Source organism: Callorhinus ursinus, unplaced genomic scaffold (genome assembly GCF_003265705.2).
Source record: "Callorhinus ursinus isolate GAN/ISIS: 27379988/994484 unplaced genomic scaffold, GSC_fseal_2.0 scaffold8, whole genome shotgun sequence".
In the NCBI taxonomy this organism is placed as follows: Eukaryota; Metazoa; Chordata; class Mammalia; order Carnivora; family Otariidae; genus Callorhinus; species Callorhinus ursinus.
The window spans coordinates 34,753,085-34,779,222 of record NW_027397070.1 but is presented as its reverse complement, the minus strand read 5'-3'; the positions used below and the strand labels follow the sequence as shown (position 1 = coordinate 34,779,222).

At 35.3% G+C, this 26,138-nt stretch overlaps 1 protein-coding gene across 9 annotated transcripts in view; it reads right to left on the bottom strand.

Annotated features, from left to right (window-relative positions):
* SLC38A6 (solute carrier family 38 member 6) overlaps nucleotides 1–26,138 on the bottom strand; it is a 75,457-nt gene that overhangs the window by 25,814 nt on the left and 23,505 nt on the right. For all 9 annotated transcript variants that reach the window (XR_012379008.1, XR_012379006.1, XR_012379007.1 and 6 more), the window contains exons 6-8: nucleotides 15,138–15,216; nucleotides 4,270–4,352; nucleotides 3,746–3,804 (exon numbers count right to left, since the gene is read on the bottom strand). Coding sequence is in view for 6 of the 9 variants with exons in the window: in XM_025869924.2 (XP_025725709.1) it covers nucleotides 3,746–3,804; nucleotides 4,270–4,352; nucleotides 15,138–15,216 (221 nt within the window). In the remaining 3 variants the exon portion in view is untranslated. The remainder of the gene's footprint in view (nucleotides 1–3,745; nucleotides 3,805–4,269; nucleotides 4,353–15,137; nucleotides 15,217–26,138) is intronic.

Genomic DNA, 26,138 nt, shown 5'->3' with positions numbered 1-26,138 from the left:
AGTGATGGTGTGTCTTGTTTCTAATAAGATAAACACTTTTGTCTTTGCTTTACGTCATTAGGGAGTTTATATGCCAGTGTTTAAAATGCCGTTTGGTATAATAGGTGTAAAATAAATTCTGTAAAAGTGGAATGCAGAAGCTAGCCATCTCATTTGTGGGTGCATATAACGAAACCTACAGCTTCACTGGGATGATGTAATGCTCTGCTGGTTTACTCCCAACTGGTTGTTTTTAGGGGTTTGGTAAGAACAAACTTTTTTAAATTGGATTTTGCTTGGCAATGTGAAGAACATACATATTCCTTATCATGATCATATGCAGAATAATGAAGTTAATTAACTAGGGTCCACGTTTTTAGGTTTAATCCAATATTCCACTTAAGTAATTGCTGCTTTTGAAAGAATAGTTCAAAAGAATGCCACCATTTTTAGAAGAATTGAATAAACCCATTGTAAGAGGGTTCTCTTACAAATGAAAATAAATTCTGCTTAACCTAAGCAAAATTGCCTTGATCTCCACAGTACCACTGAGGGTCACACAAAACATGTGATTCTGAAACATAAAACTTCTGATTCTATCCCATGACTCCATGGGATCTGTAGAATACCGAATTCCATACAAAGCAGTCAGTATGGTATTTACACCAGTGTATATTAAAACTAGTAGAAATTGAACATTAGGTAAATGAGAAGAATTTACCTTAAGACTTGTAAGCTAGTAACCAATGCTAGGATTGGGAAACTGGTAGCCACCAGATAACCTTTTAAGTGTGAGGGTAAAAAATTAAAGTCAGCTTTGATCAGAATTTAAAAAAAAAAAAGACTGTAAGTTTCGATTTACATTATTTGGAGTGTAATTTAAGAAAGTAATAGATTTCTGGACTGATTTTTAAAAAGATTTTATATTAAGAATTTTTTTAAATGTAATATAGATATTATATAGATTTATAAATACATATTGACAAAAATAGTAAATGGAGCCATTGATACTGTTCCAAAAAGTCTGGGTTGATATATACATGTTTCCTTTCCCTAACCATTATGTATTTCAAAACCTAATTATTTAGAAAGTCTAAAATAAAAGTCACAATTAAAAGGAACATTTTAAAAAAAGTCTTCATTGTCCCATCGTAGATCAAATTTAAACTGTGGTCACAGGTAAAAATCTGAGCAGATGGTTTGTAAAGCATTACAATAAGTACAGAATAAGGGCATTATTTCCATATGACTGCTAGAGTAAGAAATTTGCATCAAATTTAAGAGTATCTGCCATGACAGAAATGAATATTATGAAAACTACAAAAGACATCGTATCAATATATTTCACATGCTTCAAACTACTGGCTATAAAAACCAAATTATTCTTACCTATGCAATGCTTGGATTGCCAATCATCTGTGAGGAAAAAATTCAGTGTTATCTAGACTGATTCTCTTTCACATCTGTATGTTCATTTGCATACAAAGGTCATTCCTAGCCATACAGATGCTTCTCAACAGTTTATGAAACTGGACTACTTTCTAACACCATATAGAAAAATAAATTCAAAATGGATTAAAGACCCTTAATTAGGATTAAATGTGAGACCTAAAACCATAAAATTCCTAGAAAAGAACACAGGCAGTAATTTCTCTGACATCAGCCATGGCAGCAATGTTTTTCTAGACATGTCTCCTGAGGCAAGGGAAATGAAAGCAAAAATAAACTATTTGGACTACATTAAAATAAAAAGCTTTTGCACAGTGAAGGAAACTACCAGCAAAACAAAAAGGAAACCTACTGAATAGGAGAAGATATAGGGGATATCCAAAATACATAAAGAACATACACAACTCAACGTCAAAAAAAAATCCAATTAAAAAATGGGCAGAGGACTTGAATAGACATTTTTCCAAAGAGGACATACAGATGGCCAACGGACACATGAAAAGATGTTCAGCATCACTAATTATCAGGGAATGCAAATCAAAACCACAATGAGATATTACCTTACACCTATCAGAATGACTAAAATCAGAAAGACAAGAAGTAACAGGTGCTGGTGAGGATGTAGAAAAAAAGAACCCTCAGGCACTGCTGAAAGGAATGTAAATTGGTACAGTCACTGTAGAAAACAGTATGGAGGTACCCCAAAATATTTAAAATAGAAATACCATATGATTCAATATTCCACTACAGGGTACTTAGCCAAAGAAAACAAAAACACTAATTCAAAAAGATATATGCACCTTTATGTTTATTAAAGCACTATTTACAATAGCCAAGAAATGGGAGTAACCTGAATACCCATCAACAGACAAATGGATAAGGAAGATGGATGTATGTGTGTATGTGTGTGTGTGTGTGTGTGTGTGTGTGTGTGTGTGTGTACACAATGGAATATCACACAGCCACAAGAAAGGATGACATAGTGCCATTTGCAACAATATAGACAGACCTAGAGGGTATTTTGTTAAGTGAAATAAGTCAGACTGAAAAAGACAAATACCATATGATTTCACTCATATGTGGAATCTAAAAAAACAGATGAATAAAAAACAAAAAGCAGAATCAAACCTATAAAAACAACAAACTGATGGTGGCCAGAAGGGAGGAGGGAAGGGGTTGGGCAAAATGGATAAAGGGGTCTGGGAGAAACAGGTTACAGAATGAGTAAGTCATAGACATAAAAGGTCCAGCATAAAGAATATAGTCAGCGATACTGAAATAGCATTGTATGGTGACAAATGCCAGCTACCGTTACGGTGAGCCAAGCGTCACGTACAAACTTACCAAATCCCTTTGTTGTACACCTGCAGCTCATGTAACACTGTGTCAACTATACTCAAAAAATAAAGTACCACTGCAAAAAAAAAATCCATTTACGGCGAGAATAACTGTTGTCTCCTTTTTCCATGTGGAGCCTAAAATGTGTATGTTCATGGATGTTACCTAAACTTCTTATGGTAATCATTTTGCTACATATGTAAGTCAAGTCTTTATGCTGTACACCTTAAGCTTATATAGTGCTGTATGTCAATCATATCTAAATTAATTGAAGGGGGAAAAAGCATATGTTTAATTCATTTACTTCTAAGACAGAAGTCAGATAATTTGAGGTGGGGAGGGCAATGATTTTTAATGGTGAGAAGTTAAACAAATGATTAAATGTAAACACTGTTAAGTATTTTAGTTTTAAGAGCATCCATTAAAGTATTTCTGTACACTAAAACCAGGGTGACTTCCACTTCATTTATATAATCTAAAGTTGCTTTATCTATGCATCCCATAAGAGAGTTCAACCCGAATTAAATGCATCCCAGATTGTTGTGACAGCTTGAAAATCTGGCTCTATAATATGGTTTAACTACTGGTGTGTTGTGTTGCTCCTTTGGGTAGCATTTTCTTTCACTCATTTTTCAACAACAAGGAAGAGTTGAATCACATACACACCCAGTATTATACAGAAATAAACTGATACACACACCTACACAAAGAATTAAACTTCATCTAAGGTTTTAACAGAATCAGGGTGCTCTCCCTTCTAGTTAACCAAAAGAGATACAGGATTTGGGAGGATGCTCTAGCTACGCCTCTTCAAAATAGATACAATAAAGGAAACAATGTTGTGGAATAAAAGTGCTTTTAATAACACAATGAAATAAAATTCTGACAGAAAACAGAGTTAAAAGAAAAAAAGAACACATTAACACAGTAAGTTCATTTTCAGTAAGGAGATAAGCAATATGCTATATTTTAAACTTACCACAAGAGCAAAGAACACCATAAAGAAAAATGATAAACTACTTGTGTAGCCAAGAAAGCCTGTAAAATAACAGTAAAATAAAAAGCAATTTATAAGGAAAGTGATCCTAACATACAGCTAAAGCTATACATCTTGGGCATGTTTTCCATTACAGTGCTTGGTATCTGGGGCTTAGGGCTGAGAATAACAACATTCCAACTATCTGTCACAGATCATTTATGCAGCTCCGTACAGCAGAAGTGGAACTGGCTTACCACTAATGGTACACTGGAAGGAAAAGCTGCTCTTTAATGTTCCACTGTAAAGATTTTATTTTAGTGGAGCAGACAAAATACTACTGCAAACCAAGTAATAGGCTAACTAGGCAAGGCTGAAGGCTGAACAACCTAAAATAAGTCCAAGTTCAAAATTTTCACTGCTACCACCCTTCTGCTAAAAATGTGGTACTGTGAAATTTAAAAGCCCCTTAATATTGTCTCCTTCCTTCCTTCCAAACAAAAACTGTCCTCTCTCTAAAGACTTACCTATTTTAGGAAGAAGTGCAAGAGGGAACACAATGCCAACACAAATGATTATTAGCAGTGTTTGTCCATCGAGATACCAAGACCTATTAGAAAAAAAAATAATAATCGTATCTTAGGCCCAGGAATCCAGTGCTTGTTTTTGCACACACACACAGTTATAACCATTACAACCACCCACTAGGAAAAGCCTACTACCTTTCATTAAAATATGTTTTTATGAAATCCTATTATTATTAATGAATTTATATTTAAGAAATGTATCAAAACAATGAGATGCCATTTTCCAACTACCAAATTAGCAAGTATTTGAAAGTAAGATAACGGTCACTGTTGGCGAGGAGTGACAAGGTGTACACAAAAGTGAAGGTAGGGGTGCCTGGGTAGCTCAGTCGGTTAAGAGTCCGGCTGTTGTTTTCGGCTCCTCATGAAATCAGGGTCCTGGGATTAAGCCCCAGGGTCAGCCTCTGTGCTCAGTGGGGAGTCTGCTTAAGGCTTCTCTCCCTCTTTCTCTGCCCCTCCCCCCTGCTCGTGTGCACACACTCTCTCTCTAAAATAAATAAATAAATCTTTAAAACAGGTGAAGGTAAAAACTGTGTATATTACCTTTCTGGAAAGCAATTTGGCAAAAGATCCTGAAAAACTTCAAATATTTAACACCCACAGAAGACAATTAAAAATAAACAATCAGGGGGTGCCTGGGTGGCTCAGTTGGTTAAGTGTCTGACTCTTGATTTTGGCTCAGGTCATGACCTCAGGGTTGTGAGATGGAGCCCCTAGATGGCTCTGTGCAGGGTATGGAGCCTGCTTAAGATTCTCCCCCATCTCCCTCTGCCCGCCCCCACCCCTCCCTGCTCATGTGCACTCTCTCTCTCAAAAAATAAATAAATAAATAAATAATCAGTTGGGGCGCCTGGGAGGCTCAGCCAGTTAAGTGTCTGACTCGATTTCAGCATTTCAGCCCAGGTCTTGATCTCAGGGTCGTGAGTTCAAGCCCTGCACTGGGCTCCATGCTGGTTGTGGAGCCTACTTAAAAAATAAATAAATAAAAAATGAACAATTCCCAAGAACAAAAATTTTTGTAAAAAGATGTTTACTGAAAACATTAAAAATACTGAAAATTGGAAACAAATAGCTAACACCATGACAATTTTAAAACAAATTATGGGACTATGGGATGATCATAAAAAAGAAAATTTTACAGGTATAATAATATAATGATATGAAAACATCCTAAATATATATAGCACGATAAGCAATTTTGAGGAAAAGTGGAAAAGAACTGCAACATACTGATAGCCATCATCCCTGGGTGGCAGAATGATGGGGAAGTTTTCTTCTTTACAGTTTTCTATATTTTTCACATTTTCAAGAAAGAGCATGAATTACCAGGAAAAAAAAGTATTACATTTTTCATATAAAGGCATTAGAATATTAAATGAAAAAAAAGGTAAGTTAAAAGTGTGATGATGTATTTGATTATTTAAAGAAACTGAATGAGGGCGCCTGGGTGGCTCAGATGGTTAAGCGTCTGCCTTCGGCTCAGGTCATGATCCCAGGGTCCTGGGATCGAGTCCCACATCGGGCTCCCTGCTCCTTGGGAGCCTGCTTCTCCCTCTGCTTCTCTCTCTCTCTCTCTCCCTCTCTCTCCCTCTGTCTCTCATGAATAAATAAATAAAATCTTTAAAAAAAAAAATGAATGAACATTAACAAAAAGGTCAGAAGGATAGTCTTAAAATACCAGAAGAAGATATTTCTATGTGGTAGCAATATGAGCAATTTTTATTTTTCCCTTGTTTGCATATAGCTGGTTTCAATTTTCCAATATAAATACATGTGTGGAACTTTTAAAAAGTTAGAGTTAATTCCCCAAGAATTTAACAGTAAAGACTTCACTTTAGTATGTAAAGGATAAACAATTCATGAAAGAAGTATAACTAGTAAATACACATGAAGAAAAATCCAATCTCTGCTGCTAAGTAAAGAAATAAATACGAGGCTGTTGAAATTAAACTAGTAAAATTATTTAAAAAGTAATATTGAAGGATGTGGCATAACTGGTCCTTCAGGCATTGCTAGAGATCTTGTCAATTAGTACTACTTCTGGAAAAACAATGACATTATGTAGCAAAAGCAATAAAAACATGATAATCTAAGAAGATAAATATAATATAAAAAATTCTATGTGCATGAAGCTATGAATACATTACTATAATACTAAGAAGCTGGAGGGAAGTCCTATATATTTAACAATAGAAAATATTAGGCCCATAAAAGCATATTCAGTGGAATGCTATGCAGTTTAAAAAAGAAGACAATTTAGTAAAATGGAAAATACTAATGATTAAAAATATAAAATATATGGTTATTAACTATGTTCTAAAAAGCTTTTTGAGAAAAATTTAAAGGAAATAAAACAACAATGATTAGGTAAGATGGTATTACATATGATTTTTATTTGTTCTCTTTTCTAAATTTTCTATAATCATTTTTCACTGAAACATATACATATATACACAATTACAATAGTAACAAAGTATAATTGTCAATACAGCAGCTGGAGCATCAAAAACAATAGGGATTATTCTTTCAAATCATTTGGCAGATACTCTCAGAATTCGCAGTTGGTGAAAATGCATCCTCTTTTTCTACCATGTAGCTAAAGTCACCCACTGACATGTTAAATTAAGAAAATGGATAAATTCCTAGAAACATACAACATATCAAAATCATGAGAAATAGAAAATATGAATAGAGCAATAATGAGTAAAGAAAATGAATCAGTAATCAAAAATTTCCCAACAAAGAAAAGCCCAGGACCAGATGGTTTTACTGGTGAATTCTACCAAATATTTAAGGAATTTATGCCAATCCTTCTCAAACTCTTCTAAAAAACTAAAGAAGAGGGAACACTCCCAAACTCATTTGACAAGGGCAGCATACTCTAATATGAAAGCCAGATAAGGACACTATGAAAAAAGAAAACTACACATCAATATCTCTGATGAATATAGATGCAAAAATCCTCAACAAAATATTAACAAAAGGAATTCAATGGCACATTAAAAAGATCATACACCATGATTAAGTGGAATTTATCCCTGGAATGCAAGGATGGTTGAACATATGCAAATCAATAAATGTGATATAGCATATGAATAGGATGAAAGATAAAAATCATATGATCATCTCAACAGATGTAGAAAAAGCATCTGACAAAATACAATAAGCTTTTATAATAAAAGTCTTCAACAACTTGGGTATAGAAGGAACATACCTCAATATATAAAGGCCATATACAACAAACCTACAGCTAACATGATACTCAAAGAGTGAAAGGTTGAAAGCTTTTTCTCTAAGACCAGGAACAACACAAGGGTGCCGATTCTCACCACTATTATTAAACACAGTATTGGAAATCCAGCTATAACAAATCAGGCAAGATAAAAAAAATAAAAAATAAAAGACATCCAAACTGGAAAGGAAATAGTAAATCTGTCTTATTTGCAGATCATATGATCTTATAAGGAGACTATCCTAAAGACTCAACCAAAAAATAATCAACACATTCAGTAAAGTTGCAGTTTACAAAATCAACATACAGAAACCAGTTACATTTCTATACACTAACAACAAAATATCTGAAAAAGAAATAAAACAATCCTATTTACAATAACATCAAAAACAATAAAATATGTAGGAACAAATTTAACCAAGGAACTGGAAGATCAGTACACCGAAAACTACAAGATTTCAATGACAGAAATTGAAGAAGACACAAATGGAAAGATATCCTGTCTATGTTCATGGATAGGAAAAATTAATTTGTTAAAATGTCCATACTACCCAAAGCCATCTATAGATTTAATGCAATCCCTATCAAGATTCGAATGACACTTTTTTACAGAAACAGAACAATCCTAAAATTTGCATGGAACCATAAAAGATCCCACATTAGCCAAAGCAATCCTGAGATAGAAAACAAAGCATCACACTTCCTGATCTCAAACTATACTACAAAGCTGCTATAGTAATCAAAACATTACAGTACTGGCATAAAAATAGACACGCAGACCAATGGAATGAATAAAGAGCTCAGAAATAACTCTGTGCCCAGATACAGCCAAACTGATATCTGACAAGGGAGCCAAGAGTGTTCAATGGGGGGAAAAAGTCTCTTCAATAAACGGTGTTAGGAAAACTGGATAAACACATGCAGAAAAATGAAATTGCACTCCTACCTTATACCACTCACAAAAATTAACTTGAAATGGATTAAAGACTTAAACGTAGTATCTGAAACTATAAAACTTCTACAAGAAAACAAAGGGGGAAAGCTCCTTGACATTGGCCTTGGCAATAATTTTTTGGATATGATACCAAAAGCACAAGCAACAAAAGCAAAAATAAGTGGGATTACATCAAACTAAAAAGCTTTTGCACAGCAAAAGAAACAATAAACAAAATGAAGAGGCAATCTATGGAATGAAAGAAAATATTTGCAAACCATATAACTGATAGGTGGTGAATCCAATTTAAAAATGCACAGAGGAAATCAACAGCCATTTTTCCAAAGAAGACATACAAATGGCCAACAAGTATATGAAAAGATGCTCAACATCACTAATCACAGAAATACAAATTAAAGCCACATTGACAGATCACCTCACACATGTTAGTATGGGTATCAAAAAGACAAGAAATAACAAATGTTGGTGAGGAAGTGGAGACAAAGGAATCCTTGGGCACTGTTAGTGAGAAGGTGAACTGGTTCAGCCACTACGGAAAATAGTATGGAGGTTCCTAAAAAAATTAAAAATAGGGGTGCCTGGGTGGCTCAGTTGGTTGAGCGCCTGGCTCTTGATTTCAGCTCAGGTCATGATCTCAGAGTCCTGGGATGCAGCCTGGTATCAGGAGTGCTCAGCCAGGAATCTGCTTGCGGATTTTTCTCCCTCTCCCCCTGCCCACCCCTGCTTGTGCACAAATAAATCTTTTTTAAAAATTAAATGATCCAGCAATGCCATTCTGGGTGATATATCCAAAGGAAATGAAAACAGGATATCAAAAAGATATCTGCATTTCCATATTTATTTAGTTAGTTAGTTTTCTAAAGATTTTATTTATTTATTTTGACAGAGAGAAACACAGCAAGAGAGGGAACACAAGCAGGGGGAGTGGGAGAGGGAGAAGCAGGCTCCCCGACGAGCAGGGAGCCTGATGTGGGGCTTGATCCCAGGACCCTGGGACCATGACCTGAGCCAAAGGCAGACGCTTAACAACTTAGCCACCCAGGCACTTCATGCATTTCCATATTTATTGCAGTATTATTCAAATAACCAAGATATGGAAACAACTTAAGTGTTTGTCAGTGGATGAATGGATAAAGATGTGGGGTGTACATGTGCGTGCGTGTGTGTGTGTATGCAGAGCATATATACCATATATATAAATACCATATATATGTGGGATAATGGAATATTATTCAGCCATGAGAAAGAAGGAAATCTTGCCATTTGTGACAACATGGTGGGACTCTGAAGGTGTTATGCTAAGTGACATCAGTCAGGCAGAAAAACATCATTACCGTTTATCACTTATATGTAGAATCAAAAAAAGCCAAACTCACAGAAACAAAGTAGAATGGTGGTTACCAGCTGGGTTGGGGTAGAGGAGGCAAGGGAACTGCGATACTGATCAAATGGTACAAACTTGCAGTTACAGGATGAATAAGTTCTAGGGATTGTGATTGTAGTTAATAATAATAATATACCTGAAAGTTGCTAACAGAGTAGATCTTAAATATACCATGATGGAGGGTTTAGCTAACACTACTGTGGTAATCATACTGTAATACATGAGTGTATCAAAATACATATTGTACACCTTAAATTTATACAGTGTTATATGTTAATTATATCTCAACTTAAAAAGAAAGAAAGAAAGAAAAGGTTTTCCCCTACAAGGGTTTCAGCCCCTGGCTTCTAACACGGACTTCATGATTCGCTGTGTCTCTTTTATTTCTGGTTTCAGAGGAAGCCTTTTTCTAATGTATCTTTAGTGGATGTTGGTGGGTGCCAACAACTTCCTTTTAAACAGAACAAAAGAAGGAGTAGCAGCAGAAATAGCGCCCTGATCACACCTTTCCCTTTTTCACTCTAATTCGTGTCTTTAGGAAATGCCTGTGTCAGAACCTAAAACCTGTGCACAAGTATTTCTAGTACTGAAATGGACCTGAAGCTGTGCTCTCTGCATTTACACAAGCCTCTCAATTCCTGTATGTAGGAGGACCTAAGGGCACACATATTAAGAATACAAAATGATACCAGGCAGGGTTCATCTTCTAGTCACTCTTGAATAAGTATCAAAATAGGAACTTCAAAACATCCCTCATTGAGGGACACTTGACAACTAAATTTCTGGAGCTGGCAAAAAGCCCAGGGCTCTACACCTAAAATCTCCTTCCTTCAGGGACCCAGTATCAGACCCAGACAATTGCAGTGTCAGGAGAAAAAAGGGCCAGTGGAGCACCAAAGCAGATTCCATCTGTTAGCTCTGCTGTTCTACCGTCATGAAGGTGGAGTTGTGCAACAAGCACATTTATCCTTAGGACCAAAGACTCTTTTCTCTTGCATAAGAATAAACATTTTGAAATCCTGAACTTTATAACTTATACTATTATAACTGTACTATGTCAGACCACAATTCTCTCATGCCCAGAAGCCATGAGACTGCCTAAAGCACTGAACTGTGGGACTGAAGACAACGTCACCTCCTCCCAGCAGTCCCCCAGCATCACAGTTATGGTATGTTAGCGCAAGAAGAGACCTCAGAGATCATCTGGCTCAACAACTTCATCTTATATGTCTGTAAAAGCAGAAAAGGATGAGAATGATCTTAGTGACAGGAGAAATGGAAATAATCTCCACTCTTTTTTTTCTTAAGATTTACTTATTTGAGAGAGAGAGAGAGAGAGAGCACATGCACGCACAAGCAGGGGGAGGGGCAGAGGGAGGGAGAGAGGGAGAGAGGGAGAGAGAGAGAGAGAGAGAGAGAGAGAGAGAGAGAGCAGCAGACATGGGGCTCCATCTCACAAGCCTGAGATCATGACCTGAGCCAAAACTAAGAGTCGGATGTTTAACAGACTAAGCCACCCACTATTCTACTCTTGAATAGTTACTCTTGAGTTTTTGGTATTTTTCAGATACTGCTTCATTTTTCTCAAGATGGTGCTTTCCTTTACACTCTCCTCGTCACAGGATTGAATTTTAAATTCCTAATATAAAAATAACTTTATTGCAAAATGTAATTTCTCTATCCCTGGCTTGGCTACTGATTATTAATCATTTCTTATACTTCTTAAGGTACGTTAATAAAGCCAATTGTAAATACAGTGCTTTTGTTTATCATTCAACTACAGGGCAATTTAGTAACGCACACTAAAGTTAGTTTAGATTTGATATGCATGTCACAGTCAACTGAATTGTGTTTGGCAATGGGTATTTTCCAAAGAACAGAGATGATTAAACTTGGAAAATTAAACCCAGCCCGAGAAATACAAACCAGTAAAAAGTAATCTCAAAAAGCACATATTAAAAAAAGATTTTAGAAGAATATACTAACCTTAAATTTTTTCCTAAGGGGGGGAAAATGAATTACCTAACAGAACCCCTGTTTTCCTACTGTAATCTAAATATATGTTCCTTTAAGCCAAAAGAATTAGAGTAAAAAGTTTTTATACTTCCTAGAAAACTTGTTTGATCTGTGGATTTAATTCTATATGATAAAAATGTTCCAAGTATGAAATATAGAGTATAAATCCTTAGCTGTATTGCAAATGCTTTGGCATGCAGATGCTTTTTTCCATATTTTAATGAAAACCAGATTTATTTATAAGTTGCTTTAATTTCATTCTTGAATAGACTGGAACAAGAGTATCATATGTTCTGAATTAGGATCTTACTCACATCCCATATCAATTATGTAACTCAAATGCAAGACAACTTAATTGTGTCAATCATATTCCCCTGACAAGATCATTAAATGTTAACAGAGAGCTTCCAACTTTTAACAGCCATAGATTTTTAAAATATAAATTATTCTCTGAAAAGTATAGATGCCTCATACAAGTTTGGGATAAGTATTATAGCTTCTGACTTCTAACAGTAATTGTTGAAATTAGAATATTATGAACATACGGTTTCTTTTTTATAACATCTTTATAAAGGCTTATATTTCACAAAGGTACATCAAATCTCACAGAAAATAAGCACACCTGAAAGACCTTAAGTGCAATTTATTGTCACTCAAACCCTAAAATAAAAGCATAACAATATCATATTGATCTCGGAAGAAATATAGGTATATAACTTTATTCAGAAATAAACTGCCCTAGATAGTTGTCAATTACCATAACATTTGTTTCTTAATTATTTTACAGCATTAAGCTTTATTTATTATTATTTTTAAAGATTTTATTTATTTATTTGACAGAGATAGTGAGAGTAGGAACACAAGCAGGGGAAGTGGGAGAGGGAGAAGCAGGCTTCTCACTGAGCAGGGAGCCCAATGTGGGACTCGATCCCAGGACCCTGGGATCATGACCTGAGCTGAAGGCAGACACTTAACGACTGAGCCACCCAGGTGCCCAGCATTAAGCTTTAAAGATTGATGCTTTATCTGCATTCTAACCAATTAATATAGTCTCTTAATGTTTTTTACAACTCTTAAAATCCAAAATAAGCAAATGTACATTACATGTAAAACAAGATGAGGCTATTAAAGAGGTGTGCAATTTTCATCAAAATAGAGATGATGCCAACTGGCCACAGTATTTTGAAGTATAGTTTTAAAAATCCATTTCTGACATATAAAAAATACCATTTTAATCAATTTTCTACTAATATGAGTAAGATGGGGGTTAACTTTTACTTTTTTAAAACAAACCAGAAAAAAAAAACCCAACAAAATAAATGGTAATTGATTTATTTAATTTTATTTTTTTTTAAAGACTTTATTTATTTGACAGAGAGAGAGAGAGAGAGAGACAGCGAGAGAGGGAACACAAGCAGGGGGAGTGGGAGGGGGAGAAACAGGCTTCCCACGGAGCAGGGAGCCCAACGCAGGGCTCGATCCCAGGACCCCGGGATCATGACCCGAGCCAAAGGCAGACGCCTAACGACTGAGCCACCCAGGAGCCCCTGGTAATTGATTTAAAGAGAAAGCTATGGTAAAAGCATCACATTTAGAGAAAGAAGACCTAAGTTTTAATAGCAGTTCTGTCTCATACTTCCTTACTTATTTCTAAAATTTTATATGCACGGTTATCCCTCTTTCCACAAAGACATATCACAATTAAAAAAAATGTAAATAGAAGTCACCAAATTCCAGAGCAAGAAAAAGGCAAACATGTGACAACTATTAGGATTAACAGTCAAATTCGACTCTGACCTCCCTGGCAGAGCAAACAGAGAAAATCCACCTTTAATATAGTTATTATTATTGAAATTTCTTTGTTTTTAATTGAGGGTATATTTGACATTCAACATTATGAAATTTCTTAATTCTCCACATTTACACTATTGCTATCAGCTTACAAAAGCATGTATGTATATATTATCTTATTTGATCATCTCAACAACTTTGTTAAGAAGGTAATACTGGTACCTCCATTAAGCCAGGTGAAGAAACCTCAGGCTCAAAATTAAGTTATATGGCCAGAAGAAGTAAAATCAATTTCCTGAGGTCACTGCCATGGATAGAACACATGTCTCCTTACTCTTAATCTAACATTCCTGATTCTACTTCTCATTGCCTTGAGTTCCTAGCCCTAAACTACAAACTAAATTTGTCACATAGAATTTTTTGAGTAGCAGAAGTTGTCCTGAATATTTTTACAGCAAATGAAAGAGTGAATTTCACATAGCTCTTTCTTATAGCAATCGTATTCACCACACTAAGAGCATAAAACTTAAAAGCAAAGCAAGGCAGTTGTGAACATCAAATGTGATCATGAATGTGGAAACCCTAAAAACTGTAAAGTACTACACAAAGGCACAGTATCTTCTGATGATGAAAAATCTTTAAGGACTTCTGATTTCTATTCAAATCTAAAGTATACCATACTTTCCTCATAAATATGTATTTGCAGTTGTCTAAGTAGAACTTTTTCATGGAAGCCAAGCTGTAAAACCTAAAGAAGTTAATTTTGAAAACTTGCCCTGCAGTCCAGAACAAGTCCAAATATTAGAGCAAAACAACCAAATATTTACGTCTAAAAGTCTGATAGGTTTTTGTATTGTGGTTTAGAAATTATGTGAAATAACTTGATGACACTTAAAAGAATTTATTCTGTCTTTTAAAGTGTATTTTTCTCAAAATTTCTTTTTCTATGCAATGAAAGGAAAAGTATAATAAATTTGTTTTTTCCCCATAAAAAGAGATGAGTCAATAGTCTTTAGAACCCAGTATTTTTTAAATAATAAAGGAGAAAGGAAGTATAATGTGGTTTAGTATTGTTTACAATATTGTTAAAAACCAGGAAATGAAATCATTAAGTCCCTGCAAATCATTTATTTTTTTCAAACTATGCTTTAGAATAGAAATCTCACAAGTGTGGTTGTAACTTTATCACCGTGGTTTGCGGAGAAGCGACCGCAGTATGATCCACTCCCCTTCTTTGTTTAAGACCTTTACTCTCCAAACTTCTCACCATCCCCCATTCCCTACCTCAATCTTTCATATTCCCAGAAATTTCTCCTTTGCTCTTCTGCAAGAGATAGTTCCTCCCTGTCCTGCCCTATTCTACCACATCACTAATAAATATTTATTGAATTAACAAATTAATGGATACAACATGAAATATTTTCTCTTACCTAGTATGGTCTCCAGACAAAAATTCTGAAATAGCAGCAGGAAGCTCTGTTTTAATAATTAAAAGGTAAGATGACATAGCTGCAAAAAGGATAAAAATAGTTCCTATTAAAATTCTATAATTTTTAGCCATTTAAAGAATAATCTATACAGAAACACAGATGTCCATTAGGGCTTTGACAACATGTGGAAGATTAACTCCTACTGCACTATCCCAAAGGTATATACACACCAGGAATGGAAATAAGTAACTTGGTAGAGAATAACTGGTAGTTCATTAAGTATCCTTTGCTTACATTTCAAGCCCAAGACAAACTACTTAGGTAAAAGAGAAATGGTCTTAATTACAGGCCATTTATAAATGAAATTTTCTTTGAAGTTCTGCACAAATTTGTATATGTTATCAACCCTGTTCAAGGCAACAGAAGTTAGTTTAGCAACAACTGATATAAAAACAGGAGTTTAATAAGTACAGCTAATAATTCTGATTACTTGTTTCTTCTTACTAAAGAGAAACAGCCCCCCAGAAGTCTCCCTCCCTCCCTCTCCCTTTCTCTGCTTGCCCCCAACACACGTTATGCACATTACAAAATAAAAACAAAATGCATGAGTTACATTTTAAATTGTCTTCTAAAACTGATTAGAAAAGATTCAATGGAAACCATTAAGCATATTAAAGGGACAAAACTTACAACTTTTATTCCATTTTATTAACAGGGCTCATCTGTATTATGCAATCACATCCTGAAGCTAACATTGTTTCTTACATTTTATCTGACAGGATCCAAGAAAGAACTAGCTTTTATAGCATTTTAATAATGATCCTATTTCTGATGTAGCTATAAAAAAAAAACACAAATCCTATAAACCTTCCATCATATATTAGGAAATATTTTAATACGGTTACAGAATACAGAACTCATTTATATGTAAATACTTGAGTTTAAGCTTACATGTTTAAGTGTATAGAAACCCAGATGATTGGAATCAGAACTTCAGTTTAACAGAGTAATAATCTCTCTTCCCCCCAGAGATCCCCCCAGGATATATTAAAAAAGGACCAACAAGAATATATCCAAGAAGAATAAAGAGCATACGCTGTACGCACGTTAATTTTATTACTTATTTATATTTCAGGAAACATTTCACTTTCTCCTTGGACCTACAAAAACTAAGAACACAAATGAATGCCAAGTCTGAATGGTAAAACTTGATTAAAAGGCTCAAATGTTTAAGAAGAGTATGTTTTTCTCAAACAACATATGTAAACATAGCTACATTTTCCCACAATTATTACAGTGCTGTGTGACTACTTAAGAAAAAAAGGAAATATACTAGTTTGTATATAAATTTATATGAAGATAGACAATAATACACAAACAGATATGCATAATTTTTTAAGTAAAATGACGTACCCATGGCAAAATAAAACTGAGAACAGTTAATACTTCTCTGCAATGAAAATACATATATACACATTTTCCAGTTTGTGACTACTTATTCTTCCCCCAAAGTACAGTTGCTGAAGTATAGCTTTTTCCCCAACAGAAGTACAGTACCCTTCTTCAAACTCTTTTTGTTTGGGGACATTACAATTGATTGTGTATGAAAAGGTGTTCTGTATTGTTCATACTGTCAAAAGGAAAAATGCTATCAATTTGGCACAGAACAGAAGGAAGGTTTAGATTAACCTCCTCCACTCAAGGATTTGGGGTCTTTGTTTATAATACTTTATCTATCCCAAAGAATCATACACATATGGTATAATGAAAATCATGAGCTGAATTTTCTGAAACTGGCCTAGAGCTGTTTAAATGTATCTTGCAAGGAAAAAAAAGGAGGCAAAAGTACCTTGAACACAAGGAATGCAGACTTCCTATACAATGTAATTTATTATCTGCCCATCAGTCTTTCTTGCTTGGATTAATCCAACACCACATGCATTTCTAAAGTTTCAGACATTCATCTCGTTCAGTAATTTTCTATTATTTCTTTTAGATCTTTAGTTGTAAAAGCTTCAATGAATATGATATCGTATTTCTTTCTAATATACAATCTGTCATTCTTCCCAGAATTTCTATTAGCCCCTGGCTAATCATTTGATCACTTTTATCCTCTGTTGTAGCCTTAACTCTTTGGTTTTCAAATGGGAGTCCTATTTCATTAGAGTCCAGTCTGAAGAGCCATGTATATTTCAAGAAACATGAACTCACCAAACATATGTTTCTCTCTCAAAAAGAGATCTCAGCATACACGATATAATAAAACAGGCAAAATACTGCTTCTTTCTTAGGGAATGCTGGTGTTTGTTTTAAGAGCTACAAAACCACACAGCTCCTGATGAGGAAAAGCCCCACTGATTAAGTAAGTAAAACAAAGAAAGACACTATCCTTTTCACTGTCTTAATTATTTTTTCTTAACCACAAGTAAACTTCCATGCAAGGACTAGCACCTTAAAATATTATGTATAATACAGAGAAGAAACAAAAGAGATTACCAAATATACAGTAACTTAGGAAATACATCTTAGATTTACATGAAAGGACAGTTAGCTCAATAAAATAAAATAGAAAAGTTTTAAAGATATAATATCAATAGTAAGGCTCATATATCCATGGTTTTTAACCAAAAGTTTCACTAGATCAAACAGCTGCCTGCCACACCTCTTGTCGCACGTCTTCTATTAATGGCATAAGGAAGTGTTTAAAGACTTATCTTAGAGACAGGTCATAAGCAAGAATTTGTAAATGATTTTTTGCTGACAACAATACATACCATAGACTCCTAATACAAGACACACCATGTTGTAGTCTAAATTAATAGCTGTAACAGGGTTATCCATTTTAGCCATGGTTATGGTTAAGTGATTCTGGCCCCTACACTAGCAAGCCAGAATTGGTGCTAGAAGACATACCTTGAAGACAGGTATTCAAGCCATTGCAAATCATTTAGTTTTACCACATTAACTAAATAAGTATTTTCTTGCCTTCTTTTTAAACATAACGAATAGAACTCATTTAATGGAAACTGACCTGGGAAGGAGATTAAAAAAAAAAATCTGTCAATCTAATCAAAACACAGAAATTGAAAGTATTCTTTGAAAACCATGTGGAAAAGCAACTGTTTATACTAAGAAATGACTAAAATAGGGTAAAATTTGATTAGGCAATAGCTAGTAGTAAGGTATTAATATTGGTTGATCTAATCATAGAAGAGAAGCACATGAGCTGGGAACATGGAGGTTGAAGGGAGAGATGTCAGAAACAACAGAAAAGGGGAAAGGGCCCTGTGAGAAAAGAACCACGAGAACAGTGAACATTTTGAGGTTCTGGATGCCTATTCCATGCTTCACAGTATTCTAAGTGATTTGCAAGCTATTTTCTCAATTAACCTTTACCACAAAACTGTGAGGTAGGTATTTATTTCACAGATTTAGAAATGGATGCATGAAGAAGTAACTTGCCCAAGGTAGTGATGGTAGAAACAGCCAGTCTGGCTTGAAAAATTTGCCCTATTAACTACTAGGGAAAAGTGCAGGAGCAAAGTGAAGAAGAAATCACCACAGCAAAGAAAAATAAGGGAAGTCTGTCAAAAGGACCACTCCCTAGAATTATTTTTTTCTTTTTTCATAGGCATTTAAATAACAAATTGCTTACAGATGCTGAATTCAATAGTTAAGGTCAAAGAAATTAATGAGAAGTCTTAAAAACACTATGTTCATTTCACTTTGACATGTATTTTCAATGTAATTTATTTCAGCTTTATAGCTGGTTTGGTGAAGTTATTAGTTCAAGATTCCTCAGATAAGCTAAGGAGTTTACTGAGGGCCTCTACTGCATCTACCACTATGATTCTAACGCATCTGCAACTATTATTGTAATTCAGAGGAAAGAGCTTCCTACTCTCACATATTTGAGATAGTAACACCAAAATGAAATGTAAAAAAATTAAAACATAAAACCAGTCCCTCTTCCCAAAAACCCTGCACTCTTATGGACTATTTTTCCCAGGACTCCTTAAAAATATATAAAGTCTCATTTGGAGTCTGGGCCTAAGAAATCATTAGTTTGCAAAAATAATTATCCTTTTTGTTAAACTCTTAAAATACACGTATGAAGATAAGATTACATACAGCTATTTTAAAAACAGATTTAGGTTTTCAGCACTTGGAAGAAGTTCAGCAACTTCTTAAAGGATTAGTCAGCCAGCCCTAAACAGATGTACTATGGGAGGAAATAATAAGTTTGCCTTTCCGTCTGAGAGATTCAATTTTACTTCAAACATGTTTTTAGTCATGGATAGCAACAGGTTTATTCTATTCAACACATCTTATTAACCTGGTGTTCCTCCTAAATGTTCAAATGCCAGTGAAAGTTCTGTCCCCACTCAAAATAGTACACAACACAATCTCTTTTTCTAAAACCCCCAAAAATGTCATTTCCTTAATTTGCTCATAAATGGAAATCAAAATATATAGAGGAAAATTTTCCCCATAGCCCTATGAAAATATTTATCTTTATCATTTATAAGATCTTAAATCTGAACACAATGGGAGCAGAATATTTACTATTCTGAAATCCTAAAATAAACTTCAATAAGTCACAGGAATAAACAGTACAGCATAATGAATACAGTGGAAGATACTGTAATAGCAATGTAACAGGACAGATGGCAGCTATGCTTGAGGTGAACAGAGCATAATGTATAAACATGTCAAATCAATAAGTTGTACACCGGAAACTAATGTAACACTGTGTGTCAACTATACTCAATAAGTAATTTAAAAAATTATTACTAAGAAATATAGTACTTCAAAACCTTTTCTAAAATTTTTAAAAAGATTTTATTTATTTATTTGACACAGAGAGAGAGAGAGAGCACAAGCAGGGGGAGCGGCAGGCAGAGGGAGAGGGAGAAGCAGGCTTCCCGCTGAGCAGGGAGCCGGATGTGGGGCTCAATCCCAGGACCCTGGGATCATGACCTGAGCTGAAGGCAGACCTTTAACTGAGCCACCCAGGCACCCCTCAAAACCTTTTTAAAGCAACATGTTGCCAGTAAATTTTATCAAAGGAAGTACTTGTGGGGAAAAAAAAAAAAACTCCTTCCAAATTTCCTATATCTTTCCTATATTAAAGCCATGCTTTCTAGAATTTCTGGACAGTCCTGTTACAGGCTCAAAGAAGCTATAGTATGTCTACAGATGAGCTGACCAGCAGATGGCGTTGTAACAGCACGCCCAATCCCAGTCTCCCAGGGGACAGCACAAACTATAAAACATCTAAAATGACTTCACTATCCTATAAAAAAAGGGGGGGGGGCAGAAAATAAAACCAAATAGTTCCTAATTTATCTGATACTAAATCATGAATTTTAAAAAGACTGAGAATTTGAAATTTTTATAGTTCTCAACTGAAAATGATCTTATTTATACCTTTCTGATTATGAGATTTAGAAGTTGTGCTGCTTGAGTACAAAAAAGGGCTGCAGAGCAGAGTTTCTCTTAAAACTTAAGTTTTCCAAACTGAGGTGTTAATCAAGACTGCTGGAGTAAGGTTTATAGGATCTGTGCCAGACTGGAAAATCTGGATCATTCTAGCAATTTCAGGAAGTTCCAGTAAGACTACTAATGTTCAGGGCTCTACTTTCACAATATGTATCAGTGATTCGATCTTTAATCTCCTTTAAGGAAATGGGGCTTTAAAGAACTAATATGCTATCGATAGTGGTCCTTCATATTTTATAAAGAGCAAAGTAAGGATTTAACTTACTCCTCAGAGCCACTCACCTTTCCACACTTTGAGATGAGTGGGATACAAAACCAGAAGAAACATCAATTAACTTCACTTTATTGTGCACTTCTAGTTCACAGGACTTTCTCTGGTCTGACTAAAAATGATCTGGGGTTTACGGTTTGGTTTCTGAGAATATTTCAGCCTACTAAGTGGTCTATCTCAAGAGTTCAGATGAATGTGAAACTAACTACTTACTTTGGTTTTTAGGAAAAGAATCTCATAATGCGACACAGCTAGAGGAACCACATGGAAACTACGTACACTTACTTGCTACTAGGGCACTTACTCCTTTTGTTAGTAGCCTACCAAATTCAAACCCTAAGCCAGAGTTGTCTTGCCTGTAATAGCATTAAATATTAAAATTTCCAGATGTTTCTTTTCTGACTTTGTGTCCCAGCAGCAATGACTCTCAGCAAATGCCACTCCAGCGCCCCGGGAAATGGGCAGCCGGGGGCTATCACTAGGACTTATTTCAGTCCCCTAATTCATGATTGTGGGGAAGAGATCAGGAATTGCTTGTAAGTAGTAAAATACTTGCTAGAGGGCTCTACAAATTCCAAAGACAAAGGTTTCCATAAGCTTAGGATAAGAGTGCTAACTTTAGTGAGTCACATTTTTTTTTATCATAAAGTTTAGAGATTATTCAAAGACACTATATCTTTGCCATCAATTTGTAGACTACATCAATGCCTTGTGACTAATACTTAGTGCTTCATTGATGCTGGGGGAAAAAAAGGTTTCCTGTAAGTTCTGACAGTAAATTCTTTCCTAAAGAAATTATATACTCACTAATATATTCCACGGTCTCCTCTTCCCAGCTGATCAATTCCCTTCCTCCTAAAGAAGCACCAAGCCAGGTTGCTTGGCTTTTCCTTCTCTCTCTCTCCTTCTCTTATTCCTTCCTTTCTTCCTACAAGGATTACTTACTAAATGCCTACTACGTACTAGGTACTAAGAACATAAATGAATGAGCAAATTACTTAATTTATGTAATAAGGAGATATAGGGAATAACTGGGTCTTCACTGAAACATCCATGTAACAGATACTGATCGAGAGCAATTCATGATCATTTTGAAAGGTCTCTGTTCCATTTTTCTCATAGATTCCATCAGGGGCATAGAATCCTAAGAAAACTGAAAATGTTTTTTGTTTTTTTTTTTTTTAAAGATTTTATTTATTTATTTGAGAGAGAGAGAGAATGAGAGATAGAGAGCACGAGAGGGAAGAGGGTCAGAGGGAGAAGCAGACGCCCTACCAAGCAGGGAGCCCGATGTGGGACTCGATCCCGGGACTCCAGGATCATGACCTGAGCCGAAGGCAGTCGCTTAACCAACTGAGCCACCCAGGCGCCCGAAAACTGAAAATGTTTAAATGTTACAAAGAACAGAAGAGTTAGGAAGCATTAATCTAAGACATGATTACTTAACCTGAAAACAGATTTCAAAACATTTATATTCTATTTTACATAAGATCGAACTCTCCTCAATACTTTCAGCCTTTTAAAACTATGTAATTCCAATCTACAAATCATTCTATGAGTTTTCAAGTCTTTCTATCATTTATATAGTATATAAAATTGTCTCTTTGAGGCAAAATCTTAGACTTTTAAGTAGAGATTTTAAAATTCAACAAATTATTATTTATTGAGCTCCTCTACCAGAAATTAGGTCAAGTTAGGGAAACGAATAAAAACACATAGTTTCTATCCCCAGTGAGTTTAAAAAATCCACAACATTTAATCTTTTCACAGGTTTTCACACACTTACTGTATCACAGCAGAAGGATAAAGGCTTTAGAAGTAAACAGCAAAATTGAGTCCCAGCTTTATTAAGGGGTAAAGGTAAGTTATTTATCCCCTCTATGCACTGACTTCTTCCTCTGTAAAATGAGGAAAACATCATCTCTGTTGAAGAGTTTTAAGTACAGGGGCGCCTGGATGGCTTAGTTGGTTAAGCATCCAACTTGATTTCAGCTCAGGTCATGATCTCAGGGTTGTGAGATCGAGTCCTGTGGCAGGCTCCGTGCTGGACCTGGAGCCTGCTTAAAATTCTCTCTCTCCCTCTGCCCCTCCCTGCTTGCTTGCTCTCTCTCTCTCTCTCAAAAAAAAAAAAAAAGTAAGTACAATTAAAGTGTCTAGTAGAATGTTTGACCTAGATAGGATCTATTATATCCATTTTTCAGTTCTAACCAATCAGGGCAAAAACTCAGGCCATTTATACTAATAACAATCATTCTATCTTTCAGAAAATGGTATCAGAACCAGATTACATGCAGATGGGCATGTAAGAAGTATAAAAATTCAATGTGATGCTATACACTTCATATCATCTTATAAATATCCAACATGTTTCTAATTAAGAAAAAAGGCAAAATTCATTTTGAAGAAATAACATTATATAAGTCATATGCACAACATAATCAAGAGCCTCCCAAATCAGTATGCTGCTGCTTCTCAAGCATACGTGGCCTAGTAAGTGTTCAGGACTTCCACAGGATCAACTTATATCAATCAAAAATCTCTTTCTTAAGGCTCGAGTCCCTAAACTTTAACCCCAGAGGCTCAGCAGCTGCCATAAAGGGAAGTTTGAAAAACTGAGACTCCCCTTTTCTGACAAAGAACAGCATCCATGAAAGCTTTTAGGGCAACAGTGGCTGATTTGTGAAATTACCTAAGAAAAGACCACACCATCTTTTGAACCAAGTATAACCCTCCTACTGAACCACCTGTAATAAAAATATTTCAATACTCTGAAGGAGTTAACATGCCTCCCAAAGTGCCAAGTTAGAATTAGAATTTGGGGTAAGAAGGGACCTTAAGTCCCTGTTATCCATCCCACTCCCACAGCAATTTAGCTAAGAGGAAACTGAAGCCAAGAGAGGGAGGGAGGGGTTTCCCCAAGATACGTGGCTATCCGGTGGCACAGACAGGAGGAGACAGAATTCAAGGTACCTGACTTCCAACCCAGTGTTCTGCTCACAAGAGCAAGCTTCTACTTCTATTATAATAAAGGAATGATCTGTGCATATCTGGCTAAGATAATAGAAGACAGCTCTGAAAATATGTTTCAGTTATTACTTAGTGGACTCAATAAATAAACTTTTAGCCAATATGAAGAAAATCATGAGGACATTACTTTAAAAATGAAACAGTATCAGCTTTTCTGAATTTGAGGGACATTAAAAATCACTGTGACTGTTTCTAAGTCAATTTTTCTTTTTTTTAAAGACATTTATTTGAGAAAGAGAGAGACAGAAAGGGAGGGACTGAGGGATAGTGCGCACACACATGGCGGTAGGGGCAGAGGGAGAGGGACTCCCCATGGGGCTCAATCTCACAACCCATGAGATCATGGCCTGAGCAGAAACCAAGACTTGGTCACTTAACCAACAACGCCACCCAGGGACATTAAGTCACTTTTTCTTAAAAAAGATTATAATAATATAAAGCAAACAAGCACATCAACATACTTAGAGTTGAGAGAATTGATGATTTACCTTCTACCAGATGCAGGAATCCTTTCTAGGACATTCTTTTTCTAGAACTTTTTTTAAAATTTTGTGTTCAGCTTTCCAAATATTTAAAGCTAGTGATCAGTCTAGCCGTTCCTTTTTCTCTTTCTTGATAAATATATGTAGAATATTAAAAAGTACTTGGACATAGCTCATACAAATCATATTCAACTCTGTTCAGTTCAACAAAGGTTTATCAAGCCCTAGGTATTGTGCTAGGTTCTGGGAGTACAAAAAGAAATGAGACCTAGTCCTTGCCCTGGAAGAGCTTACAAGAGAGTAGGGGAGAAAAGTATACAGAAATAGCTTCAGTCTAATAAAAAGTGCTAAATTAGATCATGTACAATAATAGATACAAGATTAGAGAACAAGGAAGGGACCAGAGTAAAGGATACCAAGAATACAACAGCGGGCATTTTGGCAGGGTCACACATTTGGATCCAAATTCCTGGATTGAAAATACTATATTTTTTCATATATATATATTCATATAGATATATATTCATATATATATATATACAGATATATATATATATATATATATATATATATATATATATTCATACACACACAGACACACATACACACTATATATTCGGCTCAGGTCATGATCTCAGGTCCTGGGATCAGCCCCAAGTCGGGATGCCTGCTCAGTGGAGAGTCTGCTTCTCCCTCTGCTCCTCTCATTTGTTCATGCGCACGCTAGCGCTCTCTCTCAAATGAATAAATCTTAAAAAAAAAAAATTCTACATAAAATTTCAAAGAGTTCAACTTAATCTAAACAAAATGTGATGGTTCTTAGTAATAAGATAGAATAATGACGGACTGAAAATATTAAAATGTACACTCGTATTAGGGGCGCCTGGGTGTCTCATGGGTTAAGCGTCTGCCTTCGGCTCAGATCATGGTCCCAGGGTCCTGAGATCGAGCTCTCCCATCAGGCCCCCTGCTGGGGGGGAACCTGCTTCTCCCTCCCTCTGCTGCTCCCCCCACTCTACTGCTCCCCCTGCCTGTGCTCTCTCTCCCACTCTCGCAAATAAATAATACAATCTTTAAAAACATATATATACACTTGTATTAGACATTACAAGTGCACACTTAAGCAATTATATTTGCTAAAATAAGATAAATTATTCTAAAGCAGATCGTGGCATTATACAAATTCATAAAGGAAGAGACGGCTTACTGGCTTCTAGTGTGAAGATGAAGTAGTGTATGTTAGAAGGAGATTATTTGGTATGACATCCACGAAAGCACTCTTCTCTTTTTTCCATGAACACTCAAAGAATTAAACATGAATGTTCAGGATTCCCAAAACAATAGTAAGTATAATTTATTGTTGGAACGTTAATTTTTTCCTTGACCAAGAAACCCATTAAAGATGGAATTTGGTTGAATAATACTTAAAAGTAAAATAGCTGAGATCTCGAGTATCAGAATTGAACTTTATTAAAGCTGTCATCTTTAAATTATTTTGAACTGTTACACATAAGAAATAAGATTAAAATTTCCTCTGACCATACAACCTTGTGTAAGGTCCAAAATGCATGTCAACCTTCCCCGTGTGTTTTCCTTTAACCTAATAGCATTTATTTAGTCCTCCAGTAAATGGTAAAAGAAAATTAAGACCTTGTTCAGCACTATATACTCTCTTTTTTTTTTAAAGATTTTATTTATTTATTTGACAGAGAGAGACAA